General features: G+C 45.2%; 1 protein-coding gene across 2 annotated transcripts; it reads right to left on the reverse strand.

Moving 5' to 3' along the window:
• Nucleotides 1–4: 4 nt before the first annotated feature.
• DHX16 (DEAH-box helicase 16) lies at nt 5–24,946 on the reverse strand. Of its 2 annotated transcripts, XM_060189387.1 has the most exons (20): nt 24,559–24,946; nt 21,845–22,089; nt 21,587–21,749; nt 20,201–20,257; nt 14,114–14,368; nt 13,768–13,971; nt 13,499–13,690; nt 12,062–12,172; nt 11,779–11,894; nt 9,172–9,382; nt 8,885–8,983; nt 8,477–8,629; nt 5,234–5,374; nt 4,872–5,034; nt 4,644–4,762; nt 4,468–4,535; nt 1,528–1,690; nt 1,273–1,434; nt 889–1,062; nt 5–242 (listed from the first exon to the last, which is right to left on the reverse strand). In XM_060189387.1, the coding sequence occupies exons 1-20, from the start codon at nt 24,763–24,765 to the stop codon at nt 114–116; spliced, it is 3,132 nt and encodes a 1,043-aa protein (XP_060045370.1). In that variant the 5' UTR covers nt 24,766–24,946; the 3' UTR covers nt 5–113. The 2 variants fall into 2 exon arrangements, with proteins under 2 accessions (XP_060045370.1, XP_060045371.1); XM_060189388.1 differs by lacking the exons at nt 5–242; nt 889–1,062; nt 1,273–1,434; nt 4,468–4,535 and having other exon boundaries at nt 1,540–1,690.
• Between the last annotated feature and the right edge of the window lie 24 nt (nt 24,947–24,970).

Here is a 24,970-nt window from a genome sequence, read left to right on the forward strand (position 1 = left end):
CTGTAAAGTTCCCACAAGATTTATTCCAAAAATATTTTTATTAATATATAATAAATATTGTACAGAAGAAAAAAAAAAGAACTGGTGTTGGTTCTGCTTATGTCTTTACCTCATTAGCCTAGTTCTTCTCGTGTCTTGCCTATTTTCTTTGGCATTTTCTTAGCATGGGGATCTTCTAGCTCCTTGGCCTTATAGTAGTGGGGAGCTACCTCTAGAAGCCAACTGCTCTCAATCTCCAATACCTAGAAGGAGAGGGAAAAGATTAAATAGGTTTCTTTCTAACCTAGATTCCTCCTTTCTTTTTTATATATATATTCCCTTTTGTCGCCCTTGTTATTTTATTGATATTGTCGTTGTTGGATAGGACAGAGAGAAATGGAGAGAGGAGGGGAGAAACATAGATACCTGAAGACCTGCTTCACTGCTTGTGAAGTGACTCCCCTGCAGGTGGGGAGTCGGGGGCTCGAACCAGGATTCTTACGTTGGTCCTTGCGCTTTGCGCCATGTGTGCTTAACCTGCTGCGCTACCGCCAACTCCCCCCTAAGCTAGATTCTAAGGGGTATGTGGTTAAAACAAAAAGTTTCCCCCTTTGACTTCAAGGATATATTCCAAGTAAGTCATCTCTACAACCAGGACATCAAGTTTGTTTGTCATTATTGCTCTTAGCTCCCTCAAATATTGAGGTAATAGGCATTGGAATACTGAGTACACAATTCTCAGATCTTAATAGATGTCAAGATAGCCGTTAGGATGACTATCTTACCTTACCCTAAACCAATGTTTTTTTCCTGTTACTCAGCTAGTCCTAGACACCTGGATCTAGATTTTTAGCTTGCCAGAATACCACTTCCCCATATGACCTCTGTGAGGAGGAACAGACCCCTCACCTGTCTCATGAACTCCTTGGTGGTCAAGACAAGTTCATGGTAGAGCAGCCAGCGTGGCTGTTCCTCAAAGAGAGAGGAGTTGGGATGGATGAACACAGTCTGCTGCTGTTTGACTGTGCGATAGCCACTACGAGTCAGGCGGGCTGTATGGTAAAAGTAACCAGCAGTGATGGCCTAAGGAAAAGGTAGGAGAGACTGTAAATTGGGAGAGCAAGACATTTGGGATGACTACTAGCATTTTAGTTCAGGACTTGAAGAACCCATAGGGAGCAGGGTCTGGGAAAGAAAGCATCAGGAGGGCATATTTGATTGTCATAGGCCCCCAAAGGAGCTTGCTCCTTGAGAAATACTGGGTGGACAGCAGAAGATCAAAGAAATACTGACCTTCCGTACACGAATGTAGTCCCCCTGGCAGGAGCTAAGACCAACTTCCACACGTTCCAAGAGCCCCTCCAGCTGTTCACGCACATCCCGGGCTCGGCGCATGGATCTGAACTGCACAAAATTTTCATAACACCACTGGGAAGAGTAACCACTTTCAGCCCACTAAGTAGAGGGTTAAAAACAGAGAAGAGGTAAGCATACAGAAGAACCAGAGTGACAACCCATCCTCATTCCCACTCATCCAAACCCAGTGACCTGTGTATAAACGTTTAGCAGAACCAGGTGATCCCCACCAGGGAGGAAAAAGTTGACACGGGCATTGTCAGCATGGACGACCTTGTCCTTTGGTCTGTAGAAGATTGAGTTGTTGACAGAGAGCATGGCAGCTACTGTCAGGATCTCCTCAGAACAGCTGTACCTGGGCAGGAAGGAAACACAGAGTTCAAAGAAAGATACCGGGCTGGATGGTGGCAAATTGGTTGAGTGTACATATTACCAACCACAAGGACCATGGGTCAAACCCTCCCCCCATCCCCAATTGCAGGAGGAAATTTAAGAGGCAGTGAAGGAGTACTGCTGGTATTTCTCTATTTCTCTTCTTTCTGTCTCCCCTTCTCAATTTCTGTCCTATCAAAATAAATAAATAAACAAACACATGGTAGAAGTAAGAGATTGTTGTATGTTGGTTGTGTCCTCATGTAGAGACTGCTGGCTAAAATTATGGTTATGTGAATAGACTCTAATGTCTGAGGCTCTGAAGTCTCAGGTTCAATCCCCCACATCACCATAAACCAGAGCTGATCAGTGCTCTGGTAAAAAAATTTAATAAAATTATGGCTACAAAGTCAGATTGGCTATTTTTTTTTTTTTTTGGTCATTGCCAGGGTATCACCATTCCACGTCAACATTTTTCTTAACTCAGGCTGAGTGTCCTGCCATCCTTCACTGCTCTCCCCCCAACACACACACACACACACACACACACACTCACACAAACACACACACTGACTTTTCTCCAGAGCACTGCTCACTTCTAGCTTGTGGTGGTGCTTGGGATAGAACATAGGACTCTCATGAGAGTCTCTCCGCATAACCATTATGCTATCTACCCCAACCCCATGCTGACTTTTTTGTTTTTACAATATGTATATAAAATATTTATTTATTCCCTTTTGTTGCCCTTGTTGTTTTATTGTTGTAGTTAGTATTGCTGTCATCGTTGTTGGCTAGGACAGAGAGAAATAGAGAGAGGAGGGGAAGACAGAGAGGAGGAGAGAAAGATAGACACCTGCAGACCTGCTTCACCGCCTGTGAAGCGACTCCCCTGCAGGTGGGGAGCTGGGGGCTCGAACCGGGATCTCGCTACCACCTGACTCCCCCCCCCCCTTTTTTTTTAACCAGAGCACTGTTCAGCTCTGGTTTATGTTGGTGTGGGGGATTGAACCTGAGACTTTTGAGCCTCAGGCATGTGCCTCTGTTTGCATAAGCATTATGCTATTTACCCTCCACTCTACATTTCTTTCTTTCTTTTTTTTTTTTAAATAATTTATTTCTTTACTGGGGAATTAATGTTTTACATTCAACAGTAAATACAATAGTTTGTACATGCATAACATTCCCCAGATTCCCATTTAACAATACAACCCCCACTATGTCATTCATCATCTACATTTATTTCTTTATGGGGGGGATTAATGGTTTATAGTGAACAGCAACCATACTGACTTTTTTTTGGTATTTTTTAAAACAATTTATTTATTCCCTTTTGTTGCCCTAGTTGTTTATTGTTGTAGTTATTATTGTTGTCATTGTTGGAAAGGACAGAGAGAAATGGAGAGAGGACGGGAAGACAGAGAGAGGGAGGGAAAGACAGACACCTACAGACCTGCTTCACCACCTGTGAAGGGACTCCCCTGCAGGTGGGAAGCCGGGGGCTCGAACAGGGATCCTCACACCAGTCCTTGCAGTTTGCACCACGTGCGCTTAACATGCTGCGCTACCACCCAACTCCCCCATACTGACTTTTAGATAGAAATGGAGAGACACCAAAGCGCTGTCATTTCCCCAAATGCAATAGTGCCCCCGTGTGGTATGTCAGGGGCGTGAACCTAGGTTGTGTGCAGGTGCAAATTATCTCAGCTCCACACAATTTTTTCCCTCCCTTCCCCCACCCCAGTACAAGGGGATGAACCCAAGGTTTTGTGCATGTGTGATACCACTGTTGAGCTGACTCCCTGGGTTGCTTTTTTTTAAAAAAAATATTTATTCCCTTTTGTTGCCCTTGTTTCATTATTGTAGTTATTAATGATGCCGTCGTATATTCCCTTTTGTTGCCCTTGTTTCATTATTGTAGTTATTAATGATGCCGTCGTTGTTGGATAGTACAGAGAGAAATGGGGAGAGAAAGATAAGACACCTGAAGACCTGCTTCACTTGTGAAAGCACAAGGACCGGTGCTTCCTCTCTCCATTTCTCTCTGTACTATCCAACAACAATGACATCAATAACAATAATGATAGCTACAACAGGGTGGAGGGTAGATAGCATAATGGTTATGCAGAGACTCTCATGCCTGAGGCTCCAAAGCCCCAGGTTCAATCCCCCACACCACCAAAAGCCAGAGCTGAGCAGTGCTCTGGTAAAAATACTACTACTACTAATAATAATAACTACAACAAGGGCAACAAAAGGGAACAAATAAATAAATATATACAAAAAAAGAAAACTCAGATTTAATAAGCCAGAGCTGAGCAGTGCTCTTGTTTCTCTCTCTCTGTATCTTTCTTTTTTTTTTTTTTTTATTATATTTATTTATTTATTCCCTTTTGTTGTCCTTGTTGTTTTGTTGTTGTGGCCATCATTGATGTCGTCGTTGCTGGATAGGACAGAGAGAAATGGAGACAGGAGGGGAAGACAGAGAGGGGGAGAGAAAGACAGACACCTGCAGACCTGCTTCACTGCCTGTGAAGCGACCTCCCCGCAGGTGGGGAGCCGGGGGCTCGAACTGGGATCCTTCTGCCGGACCCTGTGCTTTGCACCACATGCGCTTAACCCGCTGAGCCACCGCCTGACTCCCTCTCTGTATCTTTCTTTCCGTATCTCTCTTTCATTAAAAATAAATAAAATATTAAAGAGAAAAAAAGAGAAAGATAACAAAAGGAGACATGGTATGGCCAGTCAGAGTGGAGGACTTACTTCTCAGAGGCCAAGATCATTTTAGATAGCATGGGGTCTACCGGCAGTTCTGCCATCTTTCGACCAGACTAAAGAAAGAAAAGACAAGAGAGTTAAGACCTGTCCTCCCCTCATCAGTTGAGGTATCACCCTGATCCCTGTGTCCAGCCCAACTTCATGCTGCCTTTCCAACTCACGGTGGTGAGCTCCCCAAGGTGGTTGAGGGCTCCCAAGGCATACAACTGCTCCAAAGCCAGCAGCAGGGTCTCGTATGGTGGAGGGTCCAGGAAATCAAAGTGCATTAAGTCATGAATTCCTGAGGAAAGATGTGAAGAGATAGAGCAGAGTCCCTTCACAAGGACCAGGAATTCCAGCCCCATCTCCCTCCCGTCAGCATCACAGTTGCAAGAGGGCACCCCAGTTACCTAAGCTCTTGAGCAGCAGCACTACATTGCCCAGGCTGGTCCTCTGGATCTCAGGCACGGTGGTTTCCTCTAGCTCGTGCTGGTAAGCCCAGGCAGTATACAGACGGAAGCATTTCCCTGCGGCGACCCGGCCTGCCCGACCAGCTCGCTGGTTAGCAGAAGCCTAGAAAGAAAAGAATATGGCAGGCTAGCTGATAATTGGGTGAGAGAAAAGAGAAAGACAGTATTTATGCAAGAAATCTGGGAAATTGTAGACTGTTTATCTCATGCACTAGGAAGTCCCTTAGACTTGGGCTCTACTTTCCAGGGAGCCAACTCCACTCCCTTTTCCCACAGGAAACCCTGTGGGAGTCCAGGCTGACCTTGCTGCAGGGTGTAACGGTGAGGGATTCCATGCCTGTGCGGGGGTTATAGCTCTTCTGCTTGCAAAATCCTGGGTCCAGCACATAGATGATGCCCTCGATGGTGAGGGATGTCTCAGCAATATTTGTTGCCACAACCACCTGAGTGAGAAGTTACAGGGTCACCCAGAAGCTTCACTTACCTAGTAATGAAGCAGTGCTGCAGTTATCTCTCTCTCTCTCTCTTACCTTTCTTCCCCAATCCTCTCAATTTCTCTGTCCTAGCATATCTTACTCCTACAGGCACCAGCTCACTGGGCAATCCAAGTACACATCTCTCCTGGAGCCTCTGTTAGGAGGGGCTCCCTCAGTTCAGCACACCATCCTCCCAGACATCAGCTGGGTTCCCTCTTGCACATAGTTTGGGTCAATTTTACTTTCATCTTATTAGAGGAAAAAAACAAAATCAAAAAATGCCTTTCTTACATCCCAAGAACAATCCCTTCCTATCATTACTCATCCCCACAATCTCAGTCAGTCTCTACCATTCCTTGCTGCACTGTATCTTTTCAAGCAGCTGTCACAAACTGACATTATGTATTTATGTTCATTAAGCTCTGTGAGGATAAGGACTCTTGTTTTGTTCACTATTGTATCCCTTTCCTCTATAATAATAGCTGGCTTGGGAGTCGGGCAGTAGCGCAGCGGGTTAAGCACACGTGACACAAAGCACAAGGACCAGAGTAAGGATCCCGGTTCGAGCCCCCGGCTCCCCACCTGCAGGGGAGTCGCTTCACAGGTAGTGAAGCAGGTCTGCAGGTGTCTATCTTTCTCTCCCCCTGTCTTCCCGTCTTCTCTACATTTCTCTCTGTCCTAACAATGACGACATCAATAACAACAATAAGAACTACAACAACAATAAAAAACAAGGGCAACAAAAGGGAAAATAGTGGTCCAGGAGGTGGCACAGTGGATAAAGTGTTGGACTCTCAAGCTATGAGGTCCCAAGTTCAATCCCTGGCAGCACATGTACCAGAATGATGCCTGGTTCTTCCTCTCTCTCCTTCTATCCCTCTCATTAATAAAAAAATAAATTAAAATAAATTTTAAAAAGTAAATAAATAAAAAGGAAAATAAGTAAATATTAAAAAAAAAGGTGGGGTAAATAGCATAATGGTTATGCAAAGAGACTCTCATGCCTGAGGCTCCAGAGTCCCCCATACCACCATAAGCCAGAGCTTAGCAATGCTCTCGTAAAAATGAGAAAGAAATTAAGAGAAAGGAAGAATGAGGGGGGTTGGGTGGTAGCATAGTAGGTTAAGCACACGTGGCACGAAGCGCAAGGACCCACGTAAGGATCCCAGTTTGAGCCCCCAGCTCCCCACCTGCGGGGGGGGGGGGGTTTGCTTCACAAGTGGTGAGGCAGGTCTACAGGTGTCTATCCGTCCCCCTCTCTGTCTCCCCCAACTCTCTCCATTTCTCTCTGTCCTATCCAACAACAACAACAATAATAACTACAACAACAATAAAATAACAAGGGCAACAAAAGGGAAAAGACATAATAATAAAGGAAAAAAGAAAGGAAGAATGAAAGAAAGAAAATATGGCTGCTGGAAGCAATGGCTTCATTGTGCAGGCAATGAAGTAATGACACTGGTAGCAATTTTCAAAAAGTTCTATCTTTATCTATCTATATATATATAAAAAGAAATATCTATTTATTAACTAGAGCAAAACAGAGTATCATGTCATGCTAGGGATCAAACTTGGGATCTATAAGGCTACTACTCTAGCCAACGTGTCACTTAAAACAATTTTTTTGGGGCGATGGGCAGTGGTTAAGTGCACACATTAACATGCTTGAGAGTCTAGGTTTGAGCCCTGACTCCCAAACTGCAGGGGGACAGTTTCATGAGTGGTGAAGCAGGGACACAGGTGTCTCTCTCTCTCTCTCTCTGTCTCACCCTCTTCTTTTAATATCTATTCGTCCTATCAAGTTAAATTAAAATAAGACAAAATATAAAACAACAAGGGCAACAAAAGAGGAAAGAAAAACAGCCTCCAGGAGCAGTGGATTCGCAGTGTAGGCACTGAGCCCCAGCGATAACCCTGGAGGCAAAATAAATAATTAAAATAAATAAAAATTAAAAATAAATAAGACGGGAGTCGGGAGGTAGTGCAGAGGGTAAAGCGCAGGTGGCGCAAAGCCCAAGGATCGGTATAAAGATCCAGGTCTGAGCCCTCAGCTCTCCACCTGTAGGGGAGTCACTTCACATGCAGTGAAGCAGGTCTGCAGGTGTCTATCTTTCTCTCCCCCTCTCTGTCTTCCCCTCGTCTTTCCATTTCTCTCTGTCCTATCCAACAACAGTGACATCAATAACAACAACATTAAAAGAACAAGGGAAACAAAAGGGAAAATAAATAAATATTAAATTTTTTTTTTTTAAATTAAAGGAAAAAGGGCCCCAGGAGCAGTGAATATGTTGTACAGTTACCAAACCCCTCGTGATAACCCTGGTGGCAATATATATATTGAAGAGAGAAAGCAAGAAGGAAGGTGGATATAAATATAGAGAAAGACAACTGCAGCACTGCTTCACTGCTCATGAAGCTTCCCCCTGCAGGTAGGGACTGGAGGCTTGAACCTGGGTCCCTGTGCATGGTAACGTGTACAACTAGAGGTGCCACTTTTTTTAAAAAATTTATTTCTTTATTGGGGAATTAATGTTTTACATTCAACAGTAAATACAATAGTTTGTACATGTATAATATTCCCCAGTTTCCCATTTAACAATACAACCCCCACTATGTTATCTATCATCCTTCATGGACCTGTATTCTCCCCACCCACCCACCCCAGAGTACTTAAATTTTTTTAAATTATCACTCAACTACATAAAGCCCAAACTATTTTACCTGCCATCGAAAACCCTCTCTGATTCTCAGTCAAAAGTTGCTCTTGGCCTATTTCACTAGAGGAACCTTCTATTAAGCCTCTGAGATTATACTCTGACCCCCAAACACACCTAATCCCCCACCATTTTTCTTAAAGGTATAGATTAAGTCTGCCCTTCTGGTACTCTAAAGGCTTCCCTTCCCTGAATCTTTGTACATATAATTACATCCCAGGTCATGCTACAGTTACCTGTCTCCGGTCTTGGAGGCATGGGTTAGCTAAACAGTGTCCAGGACACACCTGGCAGAGGACAGACACATACTTGCTCCTCAGCACAGGGTCAAGGAATGTGGGTTTCTCCAACTTACTTTCCGAGCCCCAGGAGGTGTAGGCTGGAAGATACGAGCCTGCATGTCGGAAGGTAGGTTGGCATAAATAGGAAGCACCAGGAGTTCTGGAATTTTCGAGCCAAGACGGCGGCAGCGATCCTGAAGCATCTCACAGGCAGCCTCAATCTCCTCCTAGATGTGGGGTGGGGAGAACAGCAGGTGTTTCAGAGTTACCAAAGGCTACCGTGCCAACTCGCTCTTACTTATTTATAATTCAATTACCAAATCACTGCTCAACTCTGGCTTATGGTGGTGCTAGGGATTGAACCTGGGTCCTTTGGAGCCTCAGGCATGAAAGGCTTTCTGCGTAACCATTATGCTAGCTCTCCAGCCTCCCAACTCTTGTCTTCCCTTGGGACACACACACATCATTCCTGTGTAACATACCTGTCCAGTCAGGAACACTAGAATATCCCCAGGGCGCTGGGTCACATGGATCTGCAGAACAGACACTACACAGGCTTCCAAGTAATCAGCTTCTGGAGCCTGGGGAGAAAGAGCGGAAGTCACAGGAAGGTCACCTGCCGAGGTAAACCATCCTCCTCCAACGGCAACGAACTGTCTCCTAGTTCCCCTCTGTGCCCTTCACTCCACCTGTCAATCCCTGTGGGACAACCCTACAAGGCCCTACTTCGCTATCTCAGAATGAAGCCCATTCACCCTACGAGGGGCACCTTGGTATAGAAGATGTCAACTGGAAACCTGCGCCCAGGAATTCGGAAGACAGGGGCATCATCAAAGAAGGTGGAAAAGCGAGCAGTGTCCAAGGTGGCTGAAGCTACCAGGACCTTGAGCTCAGGTCGGAATCGAGCAACATCTTTGATCAACCCAAAGAGAATGTCCGTGTGCAGCGTCCGTTCATGAGCCTCATCCACCATCACCACACTAGGGAAGAAAGCAGGAGCATTAACCAGGAGAGTTTGCAATTCAGAGTGGACACTAGGGCTGGCTGGATGGAAACAAAGACTTTAAGAGGTGGTCCAGGAGATGGCGTAGTGCATAAAGCATTGGAATCTCAAGCTGAAGGTCTCCAGTTCAATCCCCAACAGACATATACCAAAGGGATGTCTGGTTCTTTCTCTCTCTCCTCCTATCTTTCTCATTAATAACTAAATAAAATCTTTTAAAAAAAAAAGGGGGGGGTCGGGCGGTAGTGCAGCGGGTTAAGCACACATGGCCATGCCAAGCACAAGGACCGGTGTAAGGATCCCGGTTCGAGCCCCTGGCTCCCCACCTGCCCACCTGCAGGGGAGTCGCTTCACAGGTGGTGAAGCAGGTTTACAGGTGTCTATCTTTCTCTCCTCCTCTCTGTCTTCCCCTCCTCTCTCCATTTCTCTCTGTCCTATCCAACAACGACAACAACAATAATAACTACAACAATAAAACAACAAGGGCAACAAAAGGGAATAAATAAATAAAAATAAAAAATAGTAAAAAAAAAAAAAAAGAAATGAGTAAAATAGAATTAGCAGCTGCTCTTAATAAGGAGGCAGAAGAATATTTGTTTAAAGATGGACTTTTATTTGTTTCATATGAAATAGAGTTTTACATAAGAAAGAGTGGTCCGGGAGGTGGTGCAGTGGTAAAGCTTTGGACTCTCAAGCATGAGGTCCCAAGTTTGATCCCCGGCAGCACATGTGCCAGAGTGATGTCTGGTTCTTTCTCTCTCCTCCTATCTTTCTCATAAATAAATTAAAAAATCTTTTAAAAAAAAATCTTCAAAAAAAAAAAAAAAGAGAAACAAGGGGGCCAGGTGGTGGTACCGTGGGTAGAATGCACCCATCACCATGCATGTGAGAAGCGGGCTTCAAGTCAATGGTCCCCACCTGTGGGGGGGGGGGAGAGGAAGCTTCACAGAGTGGTGCTGCAGGTTTCTCTCCTGTCTTTCCCCCCTAATTCTTTCTTTCTCACCTTCTATCAAAAAACAAACAAACAAAAAAAAACCACTTGCCAGGAATGGTGGAGTTGTCATACAGATTATGAGCCCCAAGAATAACCTTGGTGGCAAAGAGAGAGCAATAGAGACAAAAAGAGAGAGAGGGAGGGGGTAGAGGGAGAGGGAGGGGGTAGAGGGAGAGGGAGGGGGTCAGGCTGTAGCACAGTGGGTTAAGCGTACATGGCGCGAAACTCCAGGACTGGTGTAAGTCCTGCAGGGGGATCACTTCACAAATGGTGAAGGAGGTCTGCAGGTATCTATCTTTCTCTCCCCCTCTCTGTCTTCCCCGCCTTTCTCCATCTCTCTCTGTCCTATCTGGCAACAACAACATCAATAACCACAACAATAATAATAACCACAACAATAATAAAAACAAGGGCAACAAAAAAGTAAAATAAATAAAATACTAAAAAAAAAAAAAAAAAAAGAGGGAGAGGGAGAGAGAAATAAGATCACTACTCAGGGCAAGAGAGAGAGCACACTTACTGGGTAGGGCACATGCCCTACCATGTACATAGCCCAGGTTTAAGCCCTGGTACCACGTAGAGAGAAAGCACCAGTGCTGTGGTGTCTCTGGCTCTCTATCTGGATGAAAAAGTGGCCCAGTGCAGTGAAATAGTGTATATGTGAAGCCCCAACTCTGAAACAAACAAACAAACAAATAAATAGGCACTACTATGGTGCATGAACTGTAAGCATCAGGCTTCATTCACTCTACCAGCTAAGTTATTGGGTTGTCAGGAAAGTCATGACTGCAGTCTCCATCAATGGTATGTATGGTTCTTGGTGTTGAGCTGAAATCTACTCCTTTAATCTCCTCATGGATTCTATTTGTCTCTGGGGTTACATAAAACAAGTTTGATCCCAGGGCTGGGGAGGAAGCATAATGGTTATACAAACGGACTCTCAAGCCTGAGGTTCCCAGGTCCCAAGTGCAATCTCCCCACATCACCATAAGCCAGAGCTGAACAGTGCTCCTGTAAAAAATATATATATAAATAAATAGGTTGGGGGTGACTAGCATAATGATTATGCAAAGAGACTCTCATGCCTGAGGCTCCCAAGTCCCAGGTTCAATCCACCACACCACCATCAGCCAGAGCTGAAAGGTACTCTGAAAAAAATAAGTAAATAGAGGTCTGGGAGGTGGTGCAGTTAATAAAAAATAAGTAAGTAAGTAAGTAAATAAATAAATAAAAGAATTGCTTAATGGACCAGAAAACAATCGTCAGATTGACAGAGATTAAAGCCGACACAAGGAGATACTGAGGGAACAGAGACAACAGACTATGGGTGGGGGTAAGAAGGCAGGCAGCTCTTCACAGGAGACACAGCTTTTGCGCACCTGTAGCTGGCAAGATCAGGTTCAGACAGGAACTCCCGGAGAAGCATGCCATCTGTCATGTATCGGAGGACAGTTCTCTCTGATGTACAGTCCTCAAAGCGGATGCTATAGCCAACCTGTCAAAGGGATCTTTGGTGACTGAGAGTGGGCTGCTGCCCCCTGTAAGGAGTTCAAGACTTGGGGACACAAGCTTGGACCAATGGCACGAAGTCCAGAGGGCAATGTGGGCTGAGTCTCAGATGCTAAGGGGTTCCTGCTCACTCTCAGACCCCAGAGATCTCACCTCATTCCCAAGTTTTACACCCATCTCTCGGGCGACTCGGGCAGCCACACTCATGGCTGCCACTCTCCTGGGTTGGGTACAGGCAATCTTCATACCATTCTTTGTGTAACCCTGGATAACAAGGAAAAAGAGGTTTTCCTTTATTAAACATGATCCTTGGGGCCCAGGAGAGTTCAGGAAAAAGAAGCTGTAGTGCAGGGATGAACAGAGGCAGAGGAGGAAACATAGAGAAGTTGAAACCTAGATAAGAAGGGCAAATGGAAGGAGGGTAGACGTAAAGAGATCTTCAAGCACCTCCTTACCCAGCCCTGGCAGTGCTGGTCCTTTAGGCAATCAAGTTCAGGGTCCGACCAGATTTAAGCTGGGAAAAACACAATAGCTGGAATAGATCCAGAAGCAACAGGGAACAAAGGAAGATAAAGTAACAAGAAAAAGTGGTCTGGGAGGGGGTATAGTGGATAAAGCATTGGACTCTCAAGTATGAGGTCTCAAGTTCAGTCCCCAGCAGCATATGTACCAGAGTGGTGTCTGATTCTTTCTCTGCCTATATTCTCCATAAATAAATAAAATCTAAAAAAAAAAAAGAAAGAAAGAAAGGAAAAAAAAAAAAGCAGCAAGAAAACAAATGAGTCCTTCAACTTCCTGTCCTTTGTCTTTCAGAAGAGAGTAGGGGCTAAGTTGGTGAGGAGTTCCATGTTCACACACTCTACCACGCATTCATCTATTTTTTTTTAACTTTATTCTTTCTTTCTTTCTTTCTTTTTTTTTTTTTTTTTTTTTTACAAGAACACTGCTCAGCTCTAGCTTATGGTGGTGCAGGGCATTGAAGCTGGGACTTGGGAGCCTCAGGCATGAGAGTCTCTTTGCATAACCATTATGCTACCTACCCCTGCCCAAAATTTATTTTATTTTAATGTGAAAGACCAGAGCACTGCTCAGCTCTGGCTTATGGTGATGCTGAGGATTGAACCTGGAACCTCAGAACCTCAGGAATGAAAACATTTTGCATAACTATTAAGCTGTCTCCCTACCCCCTCCCATGCATTCATCTACATTCTGAATGCCCAGCAGGCATGGACACTGGCAAAAGTGAAAACAGAAACTACAGGCCTTTTGGTACAGGAGGTAGTACAGAGGCTAAAGTGCTGAAATGAGAAGCATGAGGCCCTGAGTTTGATCTCTGGCATCAAATATGCCAGAGTGATGCTCTGGTTCTCTCTCTCATCAGTAAATAAATCAATCTTGGGGGAAAAAAAAAAAAAACTATAGTGCTTATTCTCAATACCCTTGAAAGTCAACCGAAAGACTAAACAGCTAAAGAGGAAAACATAAGTGACTATGCAAAATATCAAGTAGAAGGAGCTGATAAACTCCCAGCAACCCCATCAGCCAGCAACCCAGCAACCCCATCAGCCTGGAGGGTATGAATGAGTTTACCTCCTCAAAGAGATACTGTGGGATCTGTGTGGTCTTCCCAGAGCCTGTCTCTCCTTCAATGATGAGAACCTGATGATTAGCAATAGCAGCCAAGAGCTCCTCTCGGAATGGGAACACTGGGAGGCTGCGGCGGACGGCTTGGATAGACTCTTTCTGTTGGGCCTGAGTTGCAGAAGGTGGAGCTGATGGCTCCTAAGAAGGAGAAAAAAGTGAGAACTTCGGGGAAAACTTCCCACTCTCCTCAGAATGTTTCAGGCTCTTCCTCTCACCTCGTCACCCTGAAGCTGAGTGGCTCGAACAAATTCTATAGTCTCTTCTTCTTCTAGCACCAGCTGATACTTGGGTTCCTGGGAGGCAGCATCTCGGGCCCCAAATTTCAAGGACGCTGCTCCCAGCCGGGCCTCCTCCCAGCGGCGCTGCTCTTCTCCAGGGGCACCTGATTCCTCCTCCACTGTATCTACAGCTCGTGCTGGCTACAGAGAAAGGGCTATGTGAAGACAGAGGCCATCCTCTGCCCCCACCTCCCATAGCCAATGTGAAAGGTTAGGTAGGGAAAGCACCAACCAGAAACTGCCCAATGCCCTGAAGTCTTCCCTCCCGCTAGGGAACTCTCACCTGTCCTCTAGTCTCCTCAGGCATGTGGTAGCGATTGGTGGCTTCTAGCTTCTCCTGTTCCCCTGCCGCTCGGTACTCTCGGGCCAGATCCCTCACTCGCTTCTTGTATTTGAGCTCCCGTTGCTCATGCTGGCTCAGCTCCACATCCCCAAAAAGGAACTCCTCATCAGCGAGCTCAGCCTCCAGGTCTTCAAGCTTCTCCCTCTCCCGCTTAGCCAGGTACTCTCTGCGGGATTTCTTCCGTAACTCTGGGACCTAAATAGGACAAAGTAGTCAAATACTCAGTATGCAGGAACACCACCTCCTTTCCCTAACCACAAATTAAGGTAATAGTAACAAACTCTGTAGCTGGAATGTAGCTGGACTTACTGGCATGAGGTAAATCCCCAGCATTACATGTGCTGGAATTATATAGCTCTGGACAGTCTCAGCCTCTCTCTCATTCCCTCCTTCCTTCCCTTCTCTTTTCTTCTCTCATTACTATATATATATAACTATATATATAACATATATATCCCATAACTTTATTAAATTTACTGTTACTTATTTATTTATCTCCAGGGTTATCACTGCACCTCAGTGACTGCACTACAAATCAACTGCTCCTAGAGGCTATCTTTTCCCCTTTTGTTGTCCTTGTTGTTTAACGTTGTTATTGTTATTCTTATTGCTGTCATCATTGTTGGGTAGGACAGAAGAAATCAAGAGAGGAGGGGAAGACAGAGAGGAAAGATAGACACCTGCAGACCTGCTTCACCACTTGCGAAGCGACCTCCTGCAGGTGGGGAGCGGGGGGCTCGAACCAGGATCCTTACGCCGGCCCTTGTGCTTTGCGCCATGTGCGCTTATCCTGACACATTACTGCCTAGCCCCCTATACAAATCTTTAAAGAAAGAATTATCAATTCCCTGGTAGGTTGGCACGAGCATCTTCCACCTGCCCCTGAGCTCTACAATGTACCACATGATTAATGATGAGCCCAAAATCAGGTCTCTTTGAAGGCCACTTGACCCCATACATTGTAGCAGCATGGTGCAGCTGGAAGGTCCTTCTGGGCAGCTCACTTATCTTTAGTCAAGATAGATACATCAGGAGAAATATTCAAATATTTTACATTTTAGACTTAGTAAAAGGGGGGGGGGGGCACAGCCACGATCATTTCAAAATTTTAGAAGCATAGATTATAGGCTGGGGAGAAAGCATAATGGCTATGCAAAAAGACTTTCATGGGGCTGGGTGGTGGCACACCTGGTTGAACACAAGTTACAGAGCGCAAGGACCTGGATTTGAGCCCCCAGCCCCCACCTGCAAGGGGAAAGCTTCACAAGTGGTGAAGCAGGGCTGCAGATGCCTCTCTGTCTTTCCCCCTATTACCCCCTTCCCTCTCGATTTCTGGCTGTCTCTATTCAAATAAAGAAAGAAAGAAAGATTTTTTTTTCCTCCAGGGTTATATTGCTGGGCTCGGTGCCTGCACCATGAATCCACTGCTCCTGGAGGCCATTTTCCCCCCTTTTTGTTGCCCTAGTTGTTGCAGACTCGTTGCTGTTATTATTGCCACTGTTGACGTTGCTTTGTTGTTGGATAGGACAGAGAGAAATGGAGAGAGGAGGGGAAGACAGAGAGAGAGGGGAGAGAAAGATAGACACCTGCAGACCTGCTTCACCGCCCGTGAAGCGACTCCCCTGCAGTTGGGGAGCCCGGGGCTCGAACCGGGATCCTTACGCCGGTCCCTGCGCTTTGCGCCACGTGCGCTTAACCCACTGCGCCACCGCCCGACTCCCAGATATTTTTTTTTAATTAAAAAAAAAAAGACTTTTCACGTCTGAGGCATCAAAGATCCCATGTTCAGTCCCCAGACAAAAGAAATAAATAAAGAGAGAAAAGGAGAGAGAGAGAGACACAGAGAGAGAGAGAGAGAGGGAGAGAGAGAAAAGATGCTGAGGAGATACTATAATGGTTATGTGAAAGACTTGTATGCTTGAGGCTCTGAGGTCCCAGGTTCAATACTTAGTACCACCATATGCCAGAGCTGAGTAGTACTATGGTCTTTTTCTGTCTCTCCCTCATTAAGAAATAATAAAGGTTTTTAAAACATATCTATATGGGGAGTCAGGCGGTAGCACACCGGTTAAGCAAACGTTGCACAAAGCGCAAGGACCAGCGTAAGGATCCCAGTTCGACCCCTTGGCTCCCCACCTGCAGGGGAGTCACTTCACAGGCGGTGAAGCAGGTCTGCAGGTGTCTATCTTTCTCTCCTCCTCTCTGTCTTCCCCTCCTCTCTCCATTTCTCTCTGTTCTATCCAACAATGACATCAATAATAACAACAACAATAAAAACAACAAGGGCAACAAACGGGCGTAAATAAATATAATAAAAATTTTTTTAAAAAAGAGAGGCACTTCAATTTTAAGAAAAAAAAATGTATATATGGGAGGGGGTCAGGTGGTAGTGATTAAGCCCAAATGGCGCAAAGCACAAAGACTGATGGTAGGATCCAGGTTAGAGCCTCTGGCTCCTCACCTGCAGGGAGGTTGCTTCACAAGCAGTGAAGCAGGTGTGCAGGTGTCTATTTTTCTCTCCCCCTCTGTCTTCCCCTCCTCTCTCTATTTCTCTCTGTCCTTTCCAACAATATCATCAATGGCAAAAATAACAATAAGGACAACAAGGGCAACAAAATGGGGAAAAAATGGCCTCCAGGAGCAGTGGATTTGTAGTACAGGCACTGAGTCCCAGCAATAATCCTATAAGAAAAAAAAAAAATATATATCTATATATAGGGCGGAGGGTAGATAGCATAATGGTTATACAAACAGACACATGCCTGAGGCTCCCAAGTCCTAGCTTCAATACCCCACACCACCATAAGCCAGAGATGAATAGTTCTCTGGTTAAAAAATAATAATAATTATATATATATGTGTGAGTTGGGCGGCAGCGCAGCAGGTTAAGCGCAGGTGGCACAAAGCATAAGGGCCCACATAAAGATCCCAGTTAGATCTCCCGGCTCCCCACCTGCAGGGGAGTCACTTCACAAGCGGTGAAGCAGGTCTTTCTCTCCCCGTCTTCCCCATCTCTCTCCATTTCTCTCTATCCTATCGAACAACGACATCAATAACAATAATAATAACTACAACAATAAAAAACAACAAGGGCAACAAAAGTGGAAGAAATATATATATAGGGAGCCTGGCGGTAGCGCAGCGGGTTAAGCGCAGGTGGCCCTAAGCGCAAGGACCGGCATGAGGATCCCGGTTCGAGCCCCGGCTCCCCACCTGCAGGGGAGTCGCTTCACAGGTGGTGAAGCAGATCTGCAGGTGTCTGTCTTTCTCTCCTCCTCTCTGTCTTCCCCTCCTCTCTCCATTTCTCTCTGTCCTCTCCAACAACGACGACATCAACTACAACAACAATAAAAAGACAACAAGGGCAACAAAAGGGAAGATAAATAAATAAAATTACAAAAAAAATATATTAAAAAAAAGAAAGAAAAATTATTAAAAAAAAAAGAAATATATATATATCACTTACTGAAAATAAATAACTGGAACTACTGGATGTGCTAACAGTTGGAATTTTTTTTTTAGCTTCAATTAGCTGCTCTTTCACTGAATGAATGTGATTTTGGGGCAAGGAAAAAGTAAGCTATATACAAAGAGATGGAAGTTAGTAACGGATGTCTTCTCTAAGGAAGGTGTGATCAGTGAAGCTATCTGTAATCAGTCTCTCCATCACAATGTTTCACTTGTTTTCTCCATGTTTATTTCTGACATAGGCATAGGCTGTTTTTTTACCTCCAGGGTAATTGCTGGGGCTCGGTGCCTGCACTACAAATCCACTGCTCGTGGAGGCTATTTTTTCCCATTTTGTTACCCTTATTGTTGTGCTTGTTGTAGTTGTTATTGTTGTTGGATAGGACAGAGAGAAATGGAGAGAGGAGGGGAAGACAGAGGGGGAGAGAAAGATAGACATCTGCAGACCTGCTTCACTGCTTGTGAAGCGACCTCCTGCAGGTGGGGAGCCGGGAGGCTCAAACCGGGATCCTTACGCTGACCCTTGCGCTTTGCGCCATGTGAGCTTAACCCGCTGCGCTACCACCCAACTCCCCTAACATAGGCTTTTTTGGATGCATTGTAGATGCGTCCTTCACTACAGTAGCAAAATACTACTAAAGTTTTTGCAGTTTGAATAGTGGACGAATGGATAAAGCATTGAACTCTCTGGCATAAGGTCCCATGTTTGATTCCCAGCATTGCATGTGACAGAATGAACTCTTTATTTTTTTTGCCTCCAGGGTTATTGCTGAGGCTCAGTGCCGTAACCATGAATCCACTGCTCCTGGAGGCTATTTTTCCCCCCTTTGTTGCCCTTGTTGTGGTTATTGTTGTTGTTGTTGATGTCATTCATTGTTGGACAGGACAGAGAGAAAAGGAGAGAGGAGGAACAGACAGGGGGAGAGAAACAAAGACACCTGCAGACCTGCTTCACCACCTGTGAAGTGATTCCCCGGCAGGTGGGGAGCCGGGGACTTGAACCGGATCCTTATGCAGGTCCTTGCACTTTGCGCCACATGTGCTTAACCCGCTGCGCTATTGGCCTGACCCTCTCTTTTTAAAATTTTTTATATTTATTTACTTATTTTCCCTTTTGTTTCCCTTGTTGTTTTATTGTTGTAGTTATTATTATTTTTGTCATTGTTGTTCAATAGGGCAGAGAGAAATGGAGAGAGGAGGGGAAGACAGAGAGGAGGAGAGAAAGATAGACACCTGCAGACCTGCTTCACCACTTGTGAAGCAACTACTCTGCAGGTAGGGAGCCAGGGGCTCGAACCGGGATCCTTATGCCAGTCCTTATGCTTTGCGCCACATGCGCTTAACCCGCTGCGCTACACCTGGCCCCCCCTTTTTTTTAATAATTGAATTATTTATTTTTGCCTCCAGGGTTATTGCTGGGGCTCAGTGCCTGCACGACAAATCCACTGCTCCTGGAGGCTATTTTTTCCCTTTTGTTGCCCTTGTTGTTTATTTTTTCTTTTTTTCCTTTTGTTGCCCTTGTTGTTTTATTGTTGTAGTTATTATTGTTGTTGTTGTTGTTGGATAGGACAGAAAGAAATGGAGAGAGGAGGGGAAGACAGAAAGGGGGAGAGAAAGACAGACACCTGCAGACCTGCTTCACCACCTGTGAAGGGACTCCCCTCTGGTGGGGAACCGGGGGCTTGAACAGGGATCCTTAGGCCAGTCTTTGTGCTTTGCACCATGTGCACTTATTGCTCTGCACAACTGCTCAGCCTCCATGAATTAATTCTAGTTCTAACTAGCATGTGTACTTGTATACACACACACACACACACACACACACTCTCTCTCTCTCTCAGAAATAATCTTTAAAAACAAACACCCACACCTATGGACATCTAGTTGTAGACAAAGGGGCCCAAAATACTAAATGGAGAAAGGGAGAAAGCAGAGTCTCTTCAACAAATGGCGTTGGGATAATTGAGTTGAAACATGTGGAAGAATGAAACTGGACCACTACATTTCACTATCCACAAAAGCAAACTCCTAAAAGGTCAAGGATTTGAATGTTAGATCTGAAACCATCAAATATTTAGAGAAAAACATAGGTAGAATTTTTTTTAATTTAAGTTTTAAAGGCATCTTCCAACAATTCAAGTCCAGTTGTAGGGAAAACAAAACCAAAAATAAACCAATGGGATAACATCAAATTGAAAAGCTTCTGTATGGCAGAATAGAGAGACTCCTTACAGAATGGGAGATTTTTCAATGCCATACATCAGACAAAAGGTTAATAACTAACATATATACAGAGCTCACCAAACTCAGCAACAACAACAAAAACAAACAAACAAAAAGACGCCGTCCAAAAGTACAGAGAGAATATGGAGAGAACATTCATCAAAGGGCCAAAAGACATAGAAAAAATACTTAAGTCACTGAATATCAAAAACATACAAATAAAGATAATAATAAGATACCTGCTTAGCAGTCACCTCAATTAAAGCAAGAATCTACCCACTGTAACCTTTCCATCTTCTATTTTTTGGTCTTGACTTCCTGCGCACTGGGACTCACCATAGCTTTCCGGTCTTCCTCAGCCATCTTGAGGCGCTTCTGAGCTTCTTCATAAGCCTAGAAGAAACCAAGAGTAGCAGTTTGGGATGTGGCGTAACAGAAGAGCACAGGGCTTAGGAGTATGAGGTCCTAATTCCAGCCCTTGATACCTTATATGCCAAAGTGATGTTCTGGTTCTTTCTTACCAATAAAAGTAAATCTTTAACTTGTTTTTTTAAAGACTTTATTTAGTTATTAATGAGAAAGATAGGAGGAGAGAGAAAGAACCAGACATCACTCTGGCACATGTGCTGCCGGGGCTCGAACTCAGGACCTCATGCTTAAGAGTCCAAAGCCTTATCACTGAGCCACCTCCCGGACCACTCTTTGACTTTTTTTTTGAAAAACAGCTTATTTATTTATTTATTTTTATGAGAGAGTCAACAATTACTCAGCCATAATTTGTGGTGGTGACAGACATTAACCCTGGGATCTCTGGGAGCTTAGGTATACAAATCTACTGTACTACCACTGTGATAAATCCCTGGTTAAATAAAGAAATGAAGAAGGAGAAGAAGAAAGGAGGAGAACGAGGGAGGAGGAGGGAAAAGAGGGAGATGAAGGAGGAAAAAGAAAAACAAAGAAACCAGGGGTTGGGCTATCGCACACCTGGTTGGGTGTACATGTTATAAGGACTTGGGTTCAAACCTCTGGTCCCCATCTGCAGGGGGAAAGCTTTTGAGCAGTGAAGCAGTGTTGCAGGTGCCTCCCCCATCCTACTTCTTCATTTCCTGCTTCTCTCTCAATTTCTCTTTATATATATATTCAGCAAATACTAAGTAAAATAAAATAGGGAGTCAGGCGGTAGCGCAGCGGGTTAAGCGCAAGTGGCGCAAAGCACAAGGACCGGCGTTAGGATCCTGGTTCGAGCCCCTGGCTCCCCACCTGCAGGGGAGTCACTTCACAGGCGGTGAAGCAGGTCTGAAGGCATCTGTCTTTCTCTTCTCCTCGCTGTCTTTCCCTCCTCTCTCCATTTCTCTGTCCTATCCAATAGCAATGACATAAATAACAAGAACAATAACTACAGCAATAAAACAAGAGCAACAAAAGGGAATAAAATAAGGACAACAAAAGGGAATAAATAAATAAAATAAGCCAAGTGTAGAGGGATGTGAGGCCCACTATCCCTAAACCCATAGCCATGCCCACTCCTCCAGAATCATAAGATCATACACATGTTCCCTAGCACAAAGAAACTTCTCAGTGAAGAAACTCTCAGGCTATAGGCTGAGTCTAGCCAAAGAACCCACAGAGAACAGACCACTAAAGGCAGCCCCATGTCTTCCCAGTTACCATTATCTTTGCAATCAAATTTGACCAAGGAGTCTCCGTGGGAATTTTACGCACCTTTTTGTCTGACCGCTCCAGGACATTTCGAGTTCGATCCTTGTCCCGCTGACGAACCCGTTCAGCAAAGGCATCACGTTCCTCCAGGTCCTGAAGACGCTCTCGTTCACTCCGCTCCCACTCATCCTCTGACTCTGGCTTCTCTGTCTGCTGTGTACTTCCCCTGCAGCCCAGCCCAGAGGGTTTGATAAGGGCATCCAGAAAGCTTATCATCTTGGCACCCACATGCCCTATCCTCTCACCCTACTTTAGACTTACCCCATCTTCTTCCTTTTCTCAGAAACTTCTTCTTCATCTTCGTCCTCTTCCTCCAGACGTTTCTTCCTGAGGTGTTTCCGTTTTTTATGTTTCTTCTGATGACTGTTCCCAGTTCTACCCACAGTCTCCTCACTGCTATCTTCACTATCTTCCAATAGCCTATAAGATCGGTTCTTCTCCAACAGGGCTCGGGCCTCTCGCTCAGCTGCCCGAGCTGGTTTTTCTATCACTGCCTTCCGTGGAACCTGTTAGTAGAGGATAAGAAAACGTGAGCAATGAGGCCCGGCAGGTAGCACAGTGGATGAGCTTTGGACTCTCAAGCATGAGGTCCTGAGTTCAATCCTCGGCAACACATGTACCAGAGTGAGTCTGGTTCTTTCTCTCTCTCCTATCATTTCTCATGAATAAATAAATAAAATCTTTAAAAAAGAGAGAGAGAGAAGAAAACGTGAGCAACTCCTGATCTCAACCTAACTACTCTGCCCTGTTTCTCACAAATAGAATAACTTGAGACAGGCCAGATGGTGGTACGCCCATTAGAGTGCACATATTACAATGCACACAGACCCAAGGTTCAAGTCTTTGGTCCCCACCTGCAAGTGGAAGCTTCATGAATAGGGTGACAGTGCTGTGGGTGTCTCTCTATATATATCTATCCTTTCCTTGATTTCTGTCTCTATATGATAAGTAAATAGAATATTTAAAAAATATAACTTGAGGGGGTCGGCAGTAGCGCAGTGGGTTAAGCACACGTGGCGCAAAGCGCAAGGACCCGCATAAGGATCCCGGTTCGAGCCCCCGGCTCCACCTGCAGGGAAGTCACTTCACAGGTGGTGAAGCAGGTCTGCAGGTGTCTATCTTTCTCTCCCATTCTCTGTCTTCCCTTCCTCTCTCCATTTCTCTGTCCTATCCAACAACGATGACATCAACAACAACAATAACCACAACAAGGCTACAACAACAAGGGCAACAAAAGGGGGGGAAAATGGCTTCCAGAAGCAGTGGATTCATGGTGTAGGCAAAAAAAAAAAAATTACATATATATATATATATATATATATATATATATATTCTTCAGAGCTGGCAAAATAGCTCACTTAGCACACTTGCTGTGCCCTGGGTGTGACCCAGGTTCAAGCCTAGCCCCCACCAAACTGAGGGAAACTTCAGTGCTGTGGTATCTTTCTCTTTGTCTCTTTGTCTATCTGAAAAAAGTCACCTGGAAGAATGAATTCCCAGTGCCGACCAAACAAACAAAAAACACTTAATTTTTTTAAATTTAAATATTTATTTATTTATTCCCTTTTGCTGCCCTTGTAGTTATTATTGTTATAGTTATTGATGTCATCATTGCTGGATAGGACAGAGAAAAATGGAGAGAAGAGGGGAAGACAGAGAGGGGGAGAGAAAGATAGACACCTGCAGACCTGCTTCACCGCCTGTGAAGTGACCCCCCCCTGCAGGTGGGGAGCCGGGGGCTGGAACCAGGATCCTTAGGCCGGTCCTTGTGCTTTGTGCCACCTGCACTTAACCTGCTGCGCTACCGCCAGACTCCCAATTTTTAAAAATGTATTTATTTATTCCCTTTTGTTGCCTTTGTTTTATTATTGTAGTTATTGTTGTTATTGATGTCCTTGTTGTTGGGACAGGATAGAGAGAAATGGAGAGAGGAGGGGAGGACAGAGAGGGGGAGAGAAAGATAGATACCGGCAGACCTGTTTCACTGCCTGTGAAGCGACTCCCCTGCAAGTGGGGAGCAGGGGGCTCGAACCGGGATTCTTACACAGGTCCTTGCACTTTGTTTAACGTGTGCTTAACCCACTGCGCTACTGCCCGACTCCCAATTTTTAAAAAATATTTATTTATTTATTCCCTTTTGTTGCCCTTGTTGTTTTATTGTTGTAGTTATTATTGATGTTGTTGGATAGAACAGAGAGAAATGGGGAGTCGAGAGGTAGCACAGTGGGTTAAGCGCAGGTGGCGCAAAGAGCAAGGACCGGCGTTAGGATCCTGGTTCGAGCCCTGGCTCCCCACCTGCAGGGAGTTGCTTCACAAGTGATGAATCAGGTCTGCAGGAGTCTATCTTTCTCTCCCCCTCTCCGTCTTCCCCTCCTCTCTCCAATTCTTTCTGTCCTATGCAACAGCAACAACATTAATAATAACAACAATAAGTGCAGCAATAAAACAACAAAGGCAACAAAAGGAAAAAATGGCCTCCAGGAGCAGTGGATTCGTAGTGCAGGCACTGAGCCCCAGCAATAACCTGGAGGGGAAAAAACAAACAAACAAACAAAAAACCTAAAGCACAAATAACTTGCAAGCATGATGTTCTGACATCCATCATATAATGGAGTGATGCTCAGGTATTTTCTCATTAGTAAGCATATAAATTAATTTTTAAAAGACTCATTTATTTATTAGCTAAGGTTCTGGATGGACCATGTGCGTGTTAAAGTTTTGAGAAAAGTTCTAGGGGTGCCAGGCTACTTTACAAGAAGAAAAGCACTACTTTATAACACTTAAGGCCTCATCCATCTCTCCTGAGTTAAGTATCCAACAACTAGCACAGTACCTAAGTGACAACGAGCCAAACCCGTGAAATGAGCTTACTTAAACTCCCCATGGTCGGCCCAGGCTCACCAGGACAAGTGCCCGGGGCCCCCTCCCCTTCTCCCGCTGTTCCCACGCCGGGACCGCTCCAGCCCTCCAGGCACCTTGTTCCAGAGTCTCTGGGCGAAGTCCCGGGCGGGTCCGCTTAGGTCCAGGGTGTCGGTGTCTCGCAGGCGCTGCACAAACTCTTCGGCCGAGCTGCAGCGCTGCGCGGTACCGATCAGGAACTGGGCCACATGCCGCTCACTGAGCCCCAGCACCGAGTGCAGCTCATCCTGCACCCAGCGCTCCAGCCCCGCCGGCGTCTCCATGGCGACCCACCTTCCCTCTTCTCGCAGAGCTGGCCGCTTGGCCGATCGGAGACTTGGTGCTCTGGGTCGGAACCCACTTCTTCACACACGCACCGAAAAACAAAACAAACAAACAAACAAAAAACAAACTTAGGCCCTTTGGTTTGGTTTCCCGCAGCCCGAAGTTGGCCTACTGGACAGCAGGGACCGGAAGTAGTTACATTTT

The sequence above is a fragment of the Erinaceus europaeus genome, chromosome 4 (assembly GCF_950295315.1).
Source record: "Erinaceus europaeus chromosome 4, mEriEur2.1, whole genome shotgun sequence".
Taxonomy (NCBI): domain Eukaryota; kingdom Metazoa; phylum Chordata; class Mammalia; order Eulipotyphla; family Erinaceidae; genus Erinaceus; species Erinaceus europaeus.